General features: G+C 40.4%; 1 protein-coding gene across 1 annotated transcript; it reads right to left on the bottom strand.

Annotated features, from left to right (window-relative positions):
- Positions 1-228: 228 nt before the first annotated feature.
- On the bottom strand, positions 229-13,266 carry LOC106575190 (inhibin beta B chain). Its single transcript, XM_014151516.2, has 2 exons — positions 12,029-13,266; positions 229-2,608 (listed from the first exon to the last, which is right to left on the bottom strand). The coding sequence occupies exons 1-2, from the start codon at positions 12,441-12,443 to the stop codon at positions 1,833-1,835; spliced, it is 1,191 nt and encodes a 396-aa protein (XP_014006991.1). The 5' UTR covers positions 12,444-13,266; the 3' UTR covers positions 229-1,832.
- Between the last annotated feature and the right edge of the window lie 3,763 nt (positions 13,267-17,029).

Below are 17,029 nucleotides of genomic sequence, written 5' to 3'. Positions count from 1 at the left end.
TGTGTGTGTGTGTGTGTGTGTGTGTGTGTGTGTGTGTGTGTGTGTGTGTGTGTGTGTGTGTGTGTGTGTGTGTGTGTGTGTGTGTGTGTGTGTGTGTGTGTGTGTGTGTGTGTGTGTGTGTGTTCGAGTTTGAGTGGTCACACGTTTAACGACTAGATTAGAGTTGGCCACTCCTGCCATATCTTACATATTGAAGTAGCCTCCAGAAAGACTCAAGAGAGTGAGAAATTCAGAATAAGACATTTTATTTTTCAACAATTCCAAAGAACAAAATATTTTTTAATCATATTTATATCTTACATCAGCTGTACAGAGATGACGTGTTTTTTCTAAATGATTCTGGAACAAGAACTGAACTAGAAAACCGAAGAGTATTTAAGTCGATGAAAAAATATTTGTCAATACAAAATAGAAAAAAAGACGAACTGAAAATGGAATCCATAATATTGTATCCTGATGCAGTGTTTAGGCCTCTTAACTGGTCACAAAGTATTTTACAAAATAATACCACGGCCTCTTATAATAGCAAAAAAAATCTTGGCCTCTTTGGTTCCATGATTAGGTATAATACATTTGAACAGAACTCAATTTGCTTTCTAGAAAAATAACTTTTTTTCCAATAGCAGTTTCTTTATTTTTTAACTAATCACGCAACTTTTCAGTGCAAATATTGTAACTGTCATTCACTTTGAAGAAGAAGTGAAAGATTACATTTCAAGTACTGGTAATAGTTAATAACTGTAACTAAAAGTTCAGTTTGTCTGGTGTCTGTGGGTCAATACTATACATTGCATAGCTCATGCGGCACTTACATTTAAAAGGATTGTGAGCAAGGGTTGGTGTACCACATTGTACTCTTTAAAGGCATTTCAATCTGCAAGTGCTATTTAATGTGTATTATTAAGTGCTATGCTGCACCAGGACTTTAACCAAGCAATATGGTAACTCTTCGCTTTTGATTTGCTGACTGAAATGAGAGGGAAACTTGTTGTGCTACAGCTGTTGAAGAATTTAAACTCTTCCCGTTAAAAGTATGAACGAAAGAAGGAAGGATTCAGAAGGAAGTAACAGAAGGTCAGAATTTTTTCCCTATTGTCACTGTTTCATATCACAGCCTAAACTCCCAGGTTTTGATGACAGCTTCAACATTCGCATGGTGTGTTGGAATGTATTTTTATTTTCTGCTCACTCTTCTGACATGGAAGCCATTTTGATTTCCGGATGCTGGCCCGTAAAAGGAAAATGGTTTTATATAAAAATGGAATCTTGTGACACATCAACAAAATGTATTTCTTGTTAGAAGTGCTGAAGTTGTACAAGAGGTGGGTTGTCAGTGCTTTCACTATACGTTTTGCAGTTATACTTTCTTGAAAGAGGCGTGGTTGGGAGTTGTCTATCAGCAATTGCACCTCCTTCATAATCTCAGCCTCTTTTCCACCTTCGTCAGAGTATCGAAATAGAACTCTCCATTTTCAGAATAGAAATGGCAATCTTGGAAAATATATAATGCGATAAGAACCTGTTAGTTCCAATCCCTCTGATAATGACACCTACATGAATTGGGATTGAATCATATGTTCACATGTTGGCAAAAGAAAAAAGGCTTCGACCAGAGAACATTATTAACAAACATAAATATATATACAAGTGTTTGTTCAGGCATGTGTGAGAATGAGTGTGTAGGATATGCGTAAATGAATGAAGTTGTGTGTGCATGTGCGTATGCCTTATGTCCATAAATATCACTTTGATTTCTATAATTCATTTTGGAATATCTTTTTCTTGTTTACAAATGTTCGTAAAAGTCCACTTGAAGCACGTGCAGTCTCAACTCAAGCACATCCACACTCCTCCACGATCATATTGGGTACGTCTCTCTTGACGATGTTGTATTCATCGTCGAAGTAGAGCATTGACATGGTGCTGAGCTTGGTGGGGATGCAACAGGAGTTCATGGAGCCGGGGCTCATGCCTCTCATCCGATACTGATTGACCACTGCAGTGTGGAAGGACGACGCCGACCCTGGCACTCCCGCCATGTACGCTGGACAGTTGCCCTCGCAGTAGTTCCCAAAGTACCCCGACGGTGCGATGATCCAGTCGTTCCAGCCGATGAGGCGGAAGTCTATGTAGAACTGCTGTCTGCAGCACAGACTACTGCTCCCGTCACACTCCAGCCCCCTCTTCCTGATGCGGTGCTTGTTGTCTGCTTGCCGGGCCTGTACGACTAGAAACGGCCTGTGGGATTCGTCGTTCTGGTTCACGAGGATCGGTAAGACCGCCAGGTCCTCGCAGCCTTCACAGCGCACGTCTAGGTTCTGCCGCCGGCCGCCCTTCTCGAACACCATCTGGATAGCGTTGGTCAGGGGGAAGGTGTGCCAGCCGCTCCTCTTCAGCTCGACACGCTTTTCCACCAGGTTCCACTTGCTGCCCAGGCCAGGCTCCTGGTAGTACACCTTGACTGTGACCTTCCTCCGCTGGCCCTTGTCCAGGGTGTTAGGAAGCAGCCTTAAGTACAGCCAGAGGGTGGCCTGGGTCACATACAGGTGCTGGTTTCCCTCGTTAGAGATCAGGAAGAACAGGCTGGATTTGGATGATACCAGCTCATCTGGGAAAGACAGGAACAGAACAGGAAAAGTCAGTTAAAAGTCCGTTTAAACCTATAAAGGTTAGTATGGCAATGCTAAAAGAGGAGACAAACACACAGATTCATTGGCCATATGGTGTAAACAAACATCTTTCAAAAACCTTACTGCTATTGGACAAAGCGTCAAGAAGATACTACCACACTGGGTGGTTCCAAGCTTGGATTGTTGGATGAATAGCTGGACAAGAACTGGGCACATTGGGAACAGTTCAACAGTTTGGGATTAAATTGAGATAGACGGTTACTATGGCCTCCCTGGTTATAGCCTGTCTTAATGTCATCTTTATCTGGCCTGGGATGTAAACAGAGTTTGGACTGGTACTAAAGGGATTTGGTGGATGGGTGTACACTGGGAGACAGCTCTAACAGAGACAGTCAGCCTCTTCTTGGTCCAGGGCCCGTATTCAGAAAGCGTCTCAGGGTGCTGATCCAGGATCAGTTTTGTATTTTAGATCATCATGAATAAGAGGGGGGACCTGTTCCTAGATCAGCACTCCTACTCGGAGACGCTTTATGAATACAGGCCCTGGTCTTGTCACATAGGCCTACATGAGGACTGCAACGACAGTGCAGCATCAGCAGGTCTGGAATCAGTTCCAGCTGGCCCTTGCCTATAGGGAGCCTTGACAGTGACAATAACAGTACAGATCTGGGATCAGGCCCACTTGAAGTTGCCCCTGGCCCTGAGTCAGGCTGGTTATGGGGAAGAGGGCTTATCAGAGCCAAGTACAAAGGCTCAAAGGCTTTGCTGTGAATACTGCAGAAAAACGAGAGCTTACTGAGCCTAACTGCTTACACAATGCACAGTAATGTGATGTAAAGGAAGCAAACGCATGGTAAAGCCAGGCACATTGAGTGAAGAGGAGCACAGCTTCACTGTGGATTTATGATGAAGGAAAAAAGTAATTTACATGAAACTAGCTGGCCTTCCCAACAACCCAACTATCACCACATAAACCTTTTACTGGCTGTACAGTGTGTGCCAATGTTTAGTCGTTTTTGGCTTGTGCCATATTGTTTACATGTGTGGGTAGGTTCAGGTTCGGGTTAGGGTAGGGTTCAGGGTCCAAAATCAAATTCAAATCTAACTTGCACTTGTCACATGACATGACCAAAACAACTCCTACTCATCCACACTCTTCAGTAGCTAAGGCAGTCATTGAAATAGATGGTTTCACCCCAGTCCTCCAGTGAGAGTGAAAACTTCTAACCTGAGAGACCATCAGCAGCACTCTACATGGATGCTCTGTGACTGACTGAGCAACATGCAGCTGTCAGGGGGAGGAAAGTGGGAAAACGCACACATGTCAAGGGTCACCTCTCCAGCCTGAACACTGAGCTGTGCTGCCTGCCTATCTGCCTGCCTGCCTGTTTGCTTGCCGCCCAAAGTGAGGGGACCCGACCTGGGCGGGCCTGAGCCCCATCATCAGGCATCACCAGCCAGTCTCCATCTGCACTGCCTCACACATCACAAGACAGGTAATCTCCTTGTTATTACTAAACTCAAAGACTTAGTCAACAGACAGCTATAGACCACACTCTGACTGTACTAGCACCAGGCCATGGGTGGCAGCACAGCTGTCAAGACGTGACCAACAATAAGCAAAAAGCTAAGACCTAGTGTCTCCTGATTGAAATGGATGTTCTATTTATCTTCTGTTTACCAATGGATGACTTTGATATATTACTGTATCGGTTATTTCTTCTTTCAACAGGGGAGGGGGGCTTTGTGAAACAAACCTAAGGGGTCCATTTTTCACTCTGTGAGTAAAGAGGGACATTTTCTCAGATGGAACAGGATACTCAAGAACAGAATACTCCCCAAAAAGACACATCCAATCAGAAAGTGGTTTGTCAGGTGATCTTATGAAAGCGCCAATGCAGTATACAGCATTCTTTCTTTATCCTTCTCAGGAACAGAAACAGAGTTGCAGAGAAAGCGTCTTTAGATGCTATCACTGTAGCTGACATTGTGGCATCTTTGTCAGGCAACTGCTGTAGTAACCGTACGCAACAACGGCAAATACAAGGTCTAACATACAAGCATGATGAAGTCAATGAGTACTGTGCAGGCAGGAACCAAGTGCCACTCTAGGACTATATAAGGGAGATGGTCACACCATGCATTCTAATACGGAACAGTCAGTGGCAGTGAGTTCACCATTCCAGTTCACTTTACATTCAGCATGCATGGTCCTGACACAAAGCGCTGACCTTATGTAGATGTACAGCCAATCTAAAGCAGCCCTGATTTCAGGTCAGCTTGTCAGGGTTATTCGGCTGTCCCCATAGGAGAACCCTTTTTTTGGCTCCAGGTAGAAGAACCCTTTTGGGTTCCATATAGAACCCGCTGTGAAAAGAGTTTGACAAGGAACCCAAAAGGATTCTACCTGGAACCAAAAGTGTTCCACCTGGAAGCAAAAAGGGTTCTCCTATGAGGACAGCTGAATAACCCTTTTAGGTTCTAGATAACACAATTATTTCTAAGTGTATTTGAGAAGCACCAAACAGGGTTGGTTTTGATCAGCTAACCAAATCACTGACACTAATTGTGTTGGAGAGATGCGCAGACGGTTAGAGAAAATCTGGGGTGACTTAAACTGCTATAAGAATAAGAGGCAATAAGAGTTTTGATTTGAATACACGTGGACCCAAGCAGGTGGCATCATTGATCATGAACAGTCCCCCTTCAGCATCTCTAAGCAAATTGTTCTGTGAGCTCTTCTCAGTGCCACGACCAGCTGGCATCAGCTACCACCCTGGGTAATACTGCCAACTGGCAAGGAGGGCAAAGAGGCACAAGGAAGGCAACCCAACTGAATCTACACAAATATACAGTACAAAGTTACAGAGCTTTTGTGAATAATGTGAAAATATTATGGGGCTTTTCAAATCTTTTTGGGATTGTCCATATCATTCCTTTGAATGTGAATGTGATATTATACCTACCCTTAATCTATTCTATGCCAACCATGGATTTTATGTGTTGTTTTGAAGATGAGTGCTATGAGGCTGTTATAGTGACATTATTTATGAGTCTCTGGGGTGTGAACCTAAGCCTGAGGACACACTTTGTCTATGCTCACACTCTAACAAATGCTTGGTTGTTTGGTTGACCTAACTGCTGGGTTACTGACGCTGGGTTATTGACGCTGGGTTATTGAGATATCACCCAGAGGATCAGAAGACTGGAGGCACCGTTTAGTAAGGGGCCTGGCATTCAGAGAGTTATTTTTAGCCACCTGAGTAAATGTCATTCATCTGTTCTGTTGAATAGCTACCACATGCTATGGTTAAATGTGGACTTCTTTGTCGCTTTAATGATGCGTATAGAAGTGTACAGTATATAAGTGTCAATCCCTAATATAAGCATCATTCCCTAAGTTCCCTAAAAGCCTCTGTAAATACCATTGTTGGGATACAATAAGGTGGTATACCTTGTTATAATATGTCATGAATAAAAGCATTCTTTGCAGTATGATGAACATGACGAACAGGAATGACATGTCTGATGTTAGATAAGGTCTCTGACACTAACAGTTGTCCTCTCAGATGAAGCTTCTTACTGTGACCAATGCCTGTAGCATGACCCAGGTTATCACTCAGCCAACTGGAGTGCATACCAGTAGTGTTGGATCTGTGACAACCACTTGCACTGATCATCTCTTCACTAACGCTGCAGAGCTTTGCTCCAGAGCAATGTCAGTTCCCATTGGCTGTAGTGACCATAACATTGTGGCAATAACAGGGAAAGCCAAATTACCAAAGGCAGAGCCTAAAGTTATTTATAAGAGATCATACAAAATGTTTTCTGAGGACTTTTTTTGTTGAAGAAGTAAAAAATGTATGTTGGTCTGATGTGTATAAAGAGGAGAATCCAGATGCAGCACTTGGAGTATTTGTAAAATGATTCTTGCCAATTGTTGACAAACATGCACCTGTTAAGAAACTAAGTGTGAGAACTGTTAGAGCCCCCTGGATCAATGACGAATTGAAGAATTTTATGGTTCAAAGAAATTATGCAAAAACAGTGGCAAACAAGTCAGGCTGCTCATCTGATTGGTTGACATACTGTAAATTGAGACATTTTGTGGCCAAACTTAACATTGAAGTTGATGGGTCATTTATAACGAAACCTTTTGATATAGGCAATGATTTCAATGGTTTTTTCAACCTGTAAAGTAGACAAACTGAAAAGTGAAATGACAACATTGAACAGTGAACCATCACATTTGGGCATTGAAGATCTAATATTGAAAGAGAAGGATTGCAATGTTACATTTTGGTCAAGTTTGAGTGGAAGAGGTTGAAAAGCGGTTGTTATCTGTCAATAATGATAAGGCACCAGGTACCGACAACCTAGATGGGGAAACTACTGAGAATTGTAGCAGACTGTATTGCCACCCCTATTTGCCATGTCTTTAACCCAAGCCTAAAGGAGTGCGTCCACAGGCATGGAAGGAAGCTAAAGTAATTCCACTCCCTAAAAATAGTAAAGCACCATTTGCTGCCTGTTCTTAGTAAACTAATGGAGAGAATTGTGTTTGAACAAATACAATGCAATTTTTTTAAAGAACAAGTTAACTACTGACTTTCAAAATACATATAGGGAAGGGCACTCAACTTGTGCTGGACTGACTCAGATGACTGATGATTGAATAAAATAAATGGATAATAATATGATAGTTGGAGATGTATTATTAGATTTCAGTGTAGCCGTTGACACTATTGATCATAATCTGTTATGAAAAAACTCACTTGTTATGGCTTTACATAACCTGCCATTACGTGGTTGGAGAGTTACTTATTCAATAGGACTCAGAGAGTATTTTTCAATGGAAGCTTCTCTAACATTAGATATGTACAGTGTGGTATCCCTCAGGGCAGTTGCCTTGGGCTGTTAATCTTCTCTATTTTTACAAATTATTTGCTACTTGTCTTACAAGAAGCTAAAATCACTATGTATGCTGATGATTGCACACTCTACGTATCAGCACCTACAGCCAGTGAGCTCACTGAGACTCTTAGCAATGAGTTACAGTCAGTGCTAGAATCGGTAATAAACAACAGACTGGTCTTAAATAAATCTAAAACCAAAAGCATTTTATTTGGTTGAAAGTATTGTCTTAGACCTAAACCTCAACTGGAGTTGTGCATAAAGGGTGTGACCATTCAACAAGTTGAAGAAGCTGAACTCTTAGCAGCAACATTGGATGATCAGTTATCATGGTCAAGTCATATTGACAAAGTTGTTGTGAAGATGGAGTGAGGTATGTCTGTTATAAAAAAATATGTTCCTCATTTTCGAAACAAAGATCAACTGTACTAGTTGTTCAGGCTTTGATCTTGTCCCATCTTGATTACTGTCTGGTAATATGGTCTGCTTCAGCAAAGAAAGACCCAGAAAAGCTGCAGCTGGCTCAAAACAAAGCAGAACGCCTTGCCCTTAACTGCACACACAGAGCTAACATCAACAACATGGTTGGGGGTTGAGGAGAAATTCATTACTTCTCTCGTAGTCTTTTTAAAAAACATTTGTGTTTTGAAAATGCCTAACCACTTGTATAATCTATTTGCATACACTTCAAACAGACATACCACACCAGACACGCAACTATGGGTCTCTTCACTGTACCCAAACCAAAACCAGATTGGATGTGTAGCTCAGGTATGTATAGAGCCATGTCACCATGGAATGCTCTTCCACCAGAGGTTACTCAGGCAAAAGAAAGTCTAGCTTTAAAAACAGATTTAAAAAACATATTGTGTCACAACGCCTCTCCTATTTCTAAATATCTAATTTAACTGTACTACATATAAGAATATTGATATGTACAGTTGAAGTCGGAAGTTTACATACACTTAGGTTGGAGTCATTAAAACTCGTTTTTCAACCACTCCACAAATGTCTTGTTAACAAACTATAGTTTTGGCAAGTTAGTTAGGACATCTACTTTGTGCATGACACAAGTCATTTTTCCAACAATTGTATACAGACGGATTATTTCACTTATAATTCACTGTATCACAATTCCAGTGGGTTAGAAGTTTACATACACTAAGTTGACTGTGTCTTTAAACAGCTTGGAAAATTCCAGAAAATGATGTCATGGATTTAGAAGCTTCTGATAGGCTAATTGACATCATTTGAGTCAATTGGAGGTGTACCTGTGGATATATTTCAAGGCCTATCTTCAAACTCAGTGCCTCTTTGCTTGACATCATGGGAAAATCAAAAGCAATCAGTCAAGACCTCAGAAAAAAAATGTAGACCTCCACAAGTCTGGTTTCCAAATGCCTGAAGGTACCACGTTCATCTGTACAAACAATAGTATGCAAGTATAAACACCATGGGACCATGCAGCCGTCATGCCGCTCAGGAAGGAGACGCGTTCTGTCTCCTGGAGATGAACGTAATTTGGTGCGAAAAGTGCAAATCAATCCCAGAACAACAGCAAAGTGAAGAAGGAAGGAATGGGCCAAAATTCACCCAACCTATTGTGGGAAACTTGTGGAAGGCTACATGAAATGTTTGACCCAAGTTAAACAATTTAAAGGCAATGCTACCAAATACTAATTGAGTGTATGTGAACTTCTGACCCACTGGGAATGTGATGAAAGAAATAAAAGCTGAAATAAATCCTTCTCTCTACTATTATTCTGACATTTCACATTCTTAAAATAAAGTGGTGATCCTAACTGACTTCAGACAGGGCATTTTTACTAGGATTAAATGTCAGGAATTGTGAAAAACTGAGTTTAAATGTTTTTGGCTAAGGTGTATGTAAACTTCCGACTTCAACTGTATATGTGAATAGTGTGTAAATATTGTTTTGTTGAATTTTGGTTTCTTTCCTATATATAAAACTATTTTTGTTTTGAATTTATTGTAATATTTTATGTTGTTCTTGATATTACTGTTCAGTACTTTGTCATGTATTTGTAGGTTTCTATGTGGACCACGGGAGGTTGGTGGCGCCATAATTGGGGAGGATGGGCTCAGGGGCGGAAATCCCGGGGGGGACACGACCCCCCCCCCCATCCTGGGAAAAATATGATTTGTCCCCCCCAATATATCACTGAAACATAACTATGTAATTTAAATAATATTAATAATACGCAATGAAAGCAATTGTGCTGATTATAGACACTTAATAGTGCGTTTTTAAGTTTCAAAAGATTGCGACCCCCCACCCTTTGCCTCACAATGGTTTCATCCACTGCCAGTTCCTTAGTTGGCAAGGTAACAGAGGGGTCGTGTCTACTGTCTGAAAGGCACTCAATGAACGTAACTGACGTAAGGTTAATCCAGTCAATCGCGCACACACACTAGCGGAATATGCAGAGCTAGCGCGCAAATATTAACTATTAAGCTAGCTAGTACCTATTCCATTTATGTGGCGTCGTCAAAGATGGAATCTTTGCTATCGTCAATTTATTCCAAGATCAGCATGCAGATGATGTAAGTTAGTGCTTCAAAGTCCCTGTGATAAGGTTAGCGATAAACTGAAGTCCAAACTGAACAGAACTACACTCTCTTCTACCGTTGTCTTAAATATATTTAATGGTCTCGTTGCAAAAGCTAAATTGTCGCAAGGGAACTTTTATTTATTTATTTTATTTCACCTTTATTTAACCCGGGTAGCAAAGATTATAGCAAACACCACTGAAACTGAATTGGTGCTCGCTAGCTTTTCAAATTCAGCTATTGTTGGAAGCCAGCCAATATGAAACAAACTATTAAAATTACAAAAGGTTGCAGCATATGTTGTGTAAATGGTGAACTCATACAGCTGTCAACTCTTGTCATTTTAATCCGTTTCACATTTGCTAGCTACCTTTTAGATCGAAGCCCAAATAGAATGATAGAAGATGATAGAAGCCCATCTCCTACTGTAAATAACCTACACACTGTGTGTGTGTGTAGCCAGCCAGCCAGCCAGGTAGAAAAATGGCAGAAAAATAAAAGACGGACATCAGAGTATTTTTCAGTACACCAAAACGCAAAGTAAGAACCCTAGTAGCCTAATATCTCAGACTAGTTGATACAATGTTCATAAGAAAGAAATGAAATTCTAATGGAAATGTTTCACAATGATGTCATTAAGCAGAGCAGGCAACAGATGGCACACAGACAGCAGAGTTGGGGACAGCTATGCAGGGACAGACTGGCAGATACAGGGAGTCTCAGGTAAGTTTGTTGAGTCTTTGTTTGGCAACATTATGAAAGGTTCTCAATTTTTTTGACTTGTAAAATAGGAACATAATTGGAAAATGCCATGGATACCCCCACTCTCAACTTAAACTGGTGACTGAACTAAGATTTGTTAAAGGCAATGGTATTGCTGTTGTGATTAGTTGTGTAGTTTTGGGTACCGGTAGTTAGGAGTACGGCAAACACCTTATTTCTTTGGTTCCTCAATATACATTTACCATATTACAATGTAGGCTATGTGTTACAGCACTACTTTTGGTGTCCCCCTCAGGAATTGCTCTTGAGAAAATTTCATGTAATTGTCCCCTCCAAAGTTGATATCAGGTTTTCGCCCCTGGATGGGCTCAAATACAACAAATACATGGTTTCCCAAAAAATGTCAACTGTTCATTTGACTAAACCTGGATCCCTTTTAGCCATGACCATAGCCAATGGGGATCCTAATAAACTAAACTCATGGGTGGCCAATAAGATTTAGCCGAAAGCCATGCCCCTAATAAGACACGCCTCCTGAAAATAACCTAAGGATTACATTCAAAAAGGCCCAGCTGCTAGGTACACCCAGCATGGGAGTAATAAATACCCAACTGATGGTTAAATTAACCCATGTTTGGGTAATCCCAACAAACCAACATGTTGGGCTATTCACCCAACCCAACTGGCTGGGTCAAAATAACCCAACATGTTCTGTCCACTAGTTAACCAGCGCTGGGTTACCAAATAACCCAAAGTGTTAGCAGAACAGCTTGGGGAAAGTAATCATTTAAAATATCTATAAATGATAAACACAAGCAACATTTGGTTTTGTTTCGTTTTATATTTCAAGCTATTTGACCTAATTTTCCTGTATGCATGGAACCCGCATCAGTTGATTTCTGGTTTCATGCTCCCTACCCTTAAATACAAATACACAACATTTAGAAAGTAGGCTACTACTGTGCCTACTGTAAGGAATTTGTGAATGTATTGTTTTCAAATCACAGACCCTTTCTGCTCTTAGCGGGGCCAGGGATGATGCGCGACATCACCTTGATCAACTGTGTGGTCCAAACTTTACGCACCAGACCAAGCTTGGTCTTTGCGTAAAAGTGGTTTTATTTGTTGTTTTTCCCCCTAATACAATAGAGTAAACGGTAGCTTGCCTATAATATACAATAATTACACACCTGTCTCTGCGAAACTGATTATCTCCGAGCTTTCCTCCAGCACGTCATTGGCATTGCTGGTCGCGTGTCCATCCAGATTCGGGATTTCTACTCTCCCATCCTCGCGGACTTTACCGGCGTGGAGTTTCCGAAGCGCAGTCACCATCGCCGCCTTCGGGATAGGATGGGTGATGTTGGGTCTTACCCGCATCTGTAACCTGCTCAAGATATGCCTTTTCACCGCCTCCAGAAAGTCAATGTCCACCCGTCCCGATTCCTCGGGCTGACCGATGCCACACGAAGTGCAAGTTTCCTGAGCTACGGTTTGCGTCTCCGTTCCCGGCAAAGGGTTCAAGGATCCCGGCGCCGCTTCTTTGCAGCGGACAGTCAGCACGCAAGCCACAAATAATGCCACTTTGATTATACAGTTAATCATTTTCTTTATGAAGAAAAAAAGTCGTGATATTTCAAGTGCAATATGCCTATAATTCGTTTTCTACTATAAACAGGTATGCAAAATATTGCTCTCAAATGTAGGCTATTCACTTGGCGTTTTTAAGAAAATACGATTTCGAATGAAAAGAAAGATAAAGTTGTAGAATCCCGTCAGTCCGTATACATTTGCAAGGAGTCCATGCAATAATAAATATTTCACTCAATTCAGACGCATTGTGATGGAATTAAATATTCCTTTCACCGTAACTTGAAATATTCCCCTTATTTCGTGTCTGTGTTCATTCCCGATGTCTGTCACTCAGTTGACTTCACTTCAGGGGCACATTGGGAGTCAAGTCCGTTCTGCTTGTCTCAATGACTTTGCTTCACCCTTTCAAGGTAACACAATTTAAAAAACAGTAGGCTACCATTATCCGTCAATTGAGTTTCAGTTCAATGCCTGACGTATCGTGCCATGGTTTAATTGAACTGCAATCCGCAATAACCATCATTTAGAAACGATTAGAAGAGGACAAACTAAACGAATAGAAAATCACCCATTGGTTGATAAACTCAAGTCAGGATATTCCATAGATGGAAAAAGCTGAAGGGTCGGTCAAATAATAACTTATCGCATATTGTAGCATCCAGTTTGTCATTTGCTTTGGACTTATTCCTTGAGTTTTTGTTCCTGTGTATCCTTATTAAAATGCATCTTAATTGGATTTGAATTCCCGATAGGAAATTGCCCTGATATACTTGAGCATAAAGAGGTCTGATGATCGGACGAACCTTTCTCTTGCTAGGTCGATTTAGGAGCCCTCCATCGACTGAAAGTTTTTATACAAGGAGTTGAAACCACGTGGGACGTCCCACCAACTAGACAGACTCCTAGTATTTGGTAGGAGATTATGCATAGGCTTAAGGTAAACTATCCTCCTTAGATCTCCTATCCTGTCCAGAGAAAATGCTCATGGCCTATGGAAAACGAATTAGGAGAGATAAAAAATGACTTAAGAATTCGAGTAACCAATTGTTTACCAGACTGACTGATGACTTGTGCATAATGCATTGATTTGCGCACAATATATATAATCATTAGCATAGGCTATCTTTACAGTGGAAACGATCTACTTTAGAAATAAGAACGAGGATTACATCAATAAACTTCCATTATATAATTAATGAACATTTAATATGTTCCTTATAAAGCCTGTCGGTCTAATAGTCTTGACAAGGCCATGTTTTAACATAAAACATTTCCATCAACACATGCTTTCCAAATTCACTTTTTTGGGGGGCTTTTAATGAATTAAACAAACAGAAAACGTGTCCCCTATAGATGCTCTTAATTAAAAAACGGTCAAATGAATGGCACCGACAGATTTTTGACAGGCCTTTCTTGTTGTGGCTCAAGCATGACAGCATGGCGACCATAAGCATCTCCTAAACAATGCTGGTTGTATTGGAAACAACACCAAGGTAATCAAGATTTAAGCGCCAAAGGTGACACTACCAAAGGCACCACTTTTTTATTATTTGAAGTGACACAAAAACATTGACCAATTCAGAGCTCTGTTTTGTCGTCACTCAAATATGAGTGAATTATATGCCTAATACATATATCACATAATACATGTGACCTAACATTGGCAGCACAGCAATTTGTGAATGCCCAACATATTTTAACCTCATTCTTTTAGGTGCGCTCTCCCAATACTATAACAACCAGATCAAGCTGAAACTTGTTAAATGCTGCCACCCTTCTTCTAAATATTGCAACTACACATTGCATGAACCGCACACGTTTTTTTTGCAATCTGCAGCCAGGCAATACACCGATAGGCCTGAGCCATATAGCTTATATCGGCATATCTATCTAACAGTTTAAAAATAAAACATTAATTTACAGCATAAATCATGAAATATGCTGGATAATATTGAGGGAAAACAATGCACATAGAATGACTGTGTAGGCTACTATAGATAATGAGGTGTGATAAATTAAAACGTTTGCGCTGTTTCTAATTGTCATAGGCCTTCAGGCCTACAGACCTATAGCCGATGTATTTGTCAAATGCAGGTCTGCGCAATTCCGGTCCTGGAGGGCAGAAACACTTTTGGATTCTGTTTCTACCTGTAGTTAATTGCAATTACCCATGGGGCCTCATTTATAACCGTTGCGTAGGCATACATACAAAATACATAGGCTACCCATAAACATGCGTGCGCCATTTAAAAAAAACGGAACTTGACCTGCGAATGTTCTTAGCTTCCCGCAAAGTTAGACCATGCGTACGCACAATTTCTAGTGGTTGAAGTATTGCGTTGCCAGCAGACAAGCAGCCGAGTATTTCGTGCAAATGGGGGATATGATGAAGTGCTTCTTCATAACAAAAAACCCTATAATATAATATATATGATTCAGTTACTTGCTGTTAGTGAGAAGAGTGAAGATCAATTTCTTTGAAACTTTGCATTCTAAAATTGCTATTTCCTATGATCATTGCAGAATAAATTCCTCACCTTTTCTAACTGTGATGGTTTCATAGTCACAAAGTACTCGCTAGGCAGGGGCGCAACTTTGGTTTTAGAAGTCGGGGACATAAATTCTTTATATAATCATTTGTTTTATCCAGTTGGATAAACAGTCCAAACAACCTAACCAACCTCTCGGAGGCGTCCGCATGGTCCTAAAGCACACTGTTGCCTCGTTTTGTATTACATTCCAATGATAAAACCTGGGACAAAAATGAAATTTCAGAATGTGGGAGGGATGTCCCCCCTGTCGCCAGTGAAAGTTGCACCCCTGCCCATAGGCCTATTAGGACTACAACCTCCCATCTCCAATTTAATTGGATCCACTTTATAGTAGTAATTAGATTTCAAGTAGCCAATTTTGCTCCATGCAGTCCGATTCGGAGTGCAATTTAAGGGTAGAACAGGCGGTTCACCTTTCCCATTTACATTTTTTTCCGGCTAGGCTACTGTATATCTGAATACCCTACTGTAATTTCAAATGCCTCAAGTAAACAACATTTCATTTAGAAACATAATACATAATACATATTTTCATGCAGAATAAATTCCTCCCCACCTTTCCTGGCCATGATAGGTTCATATTACAGAAGGAGTTTTAACCTACAACAAATTACCATGCGCATCTCTCATTTAATTGGGCCTATTAGTTAGGCTATTATTTCAAGTATTTTGCTCTGTGCATCCAAAAGGGAGCGCGGTTTATAATATAGCCTACAGTAGAATTTAACAGATGAGCTTTGCTTTGAAGAGTGTAGGATACCACCGTAAATAGGCCTACTAGGTTTTACAGCTTGTCGAGCATACTAGACAACGTTTCAGAATTTGTGGGCAGTGCAGCATATTTAGGTTTGGGGAAAAGTAAATGCAAAACATTATCGAATTCAAATGATCTGTTTACAGGTCCACAACAATTTGCAATAGTTTTTTTAATTCAGAAATTGTCAGATACAGCAAATGTCACTGTAAAAGTTTTAAACATTCTGCCAACACCTCCAGAGACATTTGATCACATTCGCCATGGCCATTTCCTTTAGAAACTGCCTTGGCCAGATTGCAATAAAGAGAAATAGTAACCTAATGGAGTCTTTTTGTAGGCACAAACTCCGCCATGGTTTGTTGGACAAAACCTATGAGGAAAATGAATGGTGTTTTTGGAGAGTTTTTGGATAAACCCCGAAAACAAAATCTGTGGCAGACCCAGGCTTATGAGATCTTATACATTTTGTTCTATGAAATAATCTTCACTTTTTGTGATTTTAAAAGAATTGATGTTATAAAAAAAAGCACAAAGAACATAAATGCTTCATAATTCATAAAGGTCATGTTAACTGCTATTATCTCATAGAACAAAACAAATAAGATCTCCTAAGCCTGTGCTAAGGATCGGACCCTTTTCCCCAATTTTCGCCTAAAATGACATACCCAAATCTAACTGCCTGTAGCTCAGGACCTGAAGCAAGGATATGTATATTCTTGATACCATTTGAAAGGAAACACTTTGAAGTTTGTGGAAATGTGAAAGTAATGTAGGAGACTATCACATATTAGATCTGGTAAAAGATAATACAAAGAAACAAACATGTTTTTTTGTTTTTGTATTTTTCCATATTTGAAATGCAATAGAAATGCCACAATGTATTATTGCGGTTTAGGTGCATTTTGGCCACTAGATGGCATCAGTGTACGTGCTACATTTTAGACTGATCCAATTAACCATTGCGTTACTGTTCAAAATATTGTATCAAGTCTGCCCAAATGTGCCTAATTGGTTTATTGATACATTTTCAAGTACATAACTGTGCACTCTCTTCAAACAATAGCATGGTATTCTTTCACTGTAATAGCTACTGTAAATTGGACAGTGTAGTTAGATTAACAAGAATATAAGCTTTCTGCCCTTATAAGACATGTCTATGTCCTGGGAAATATTATTTTTACTTACAAGGTCATGCTAATCACATTACCACACGTTAGCCCAACCGTCCCGTTGGGGGGACACTGATACCGTAGAGGTTTCATCAGACCTTATTTTCATAATTTATTCCA

Source organism: Salmo salar, chromosome ssa17 (genome assembly GCF_905237065.1).
Source record: "Salmo salar chromosome ssa17, Ssal_v3.1, whole genome shotgun sequence".
NCBI classification, from domain to species: Eukaryota; Metazoa; Chordata; class Actinopteri; order Salmoniformes; family Salmonidae; genus Salmo; species Salmo salar.
The sequence above is the reverse complement of the archived record's forward strand: the minus strand, read 5'-3'. Positions and strand labels throughout refer to the sequence as shown.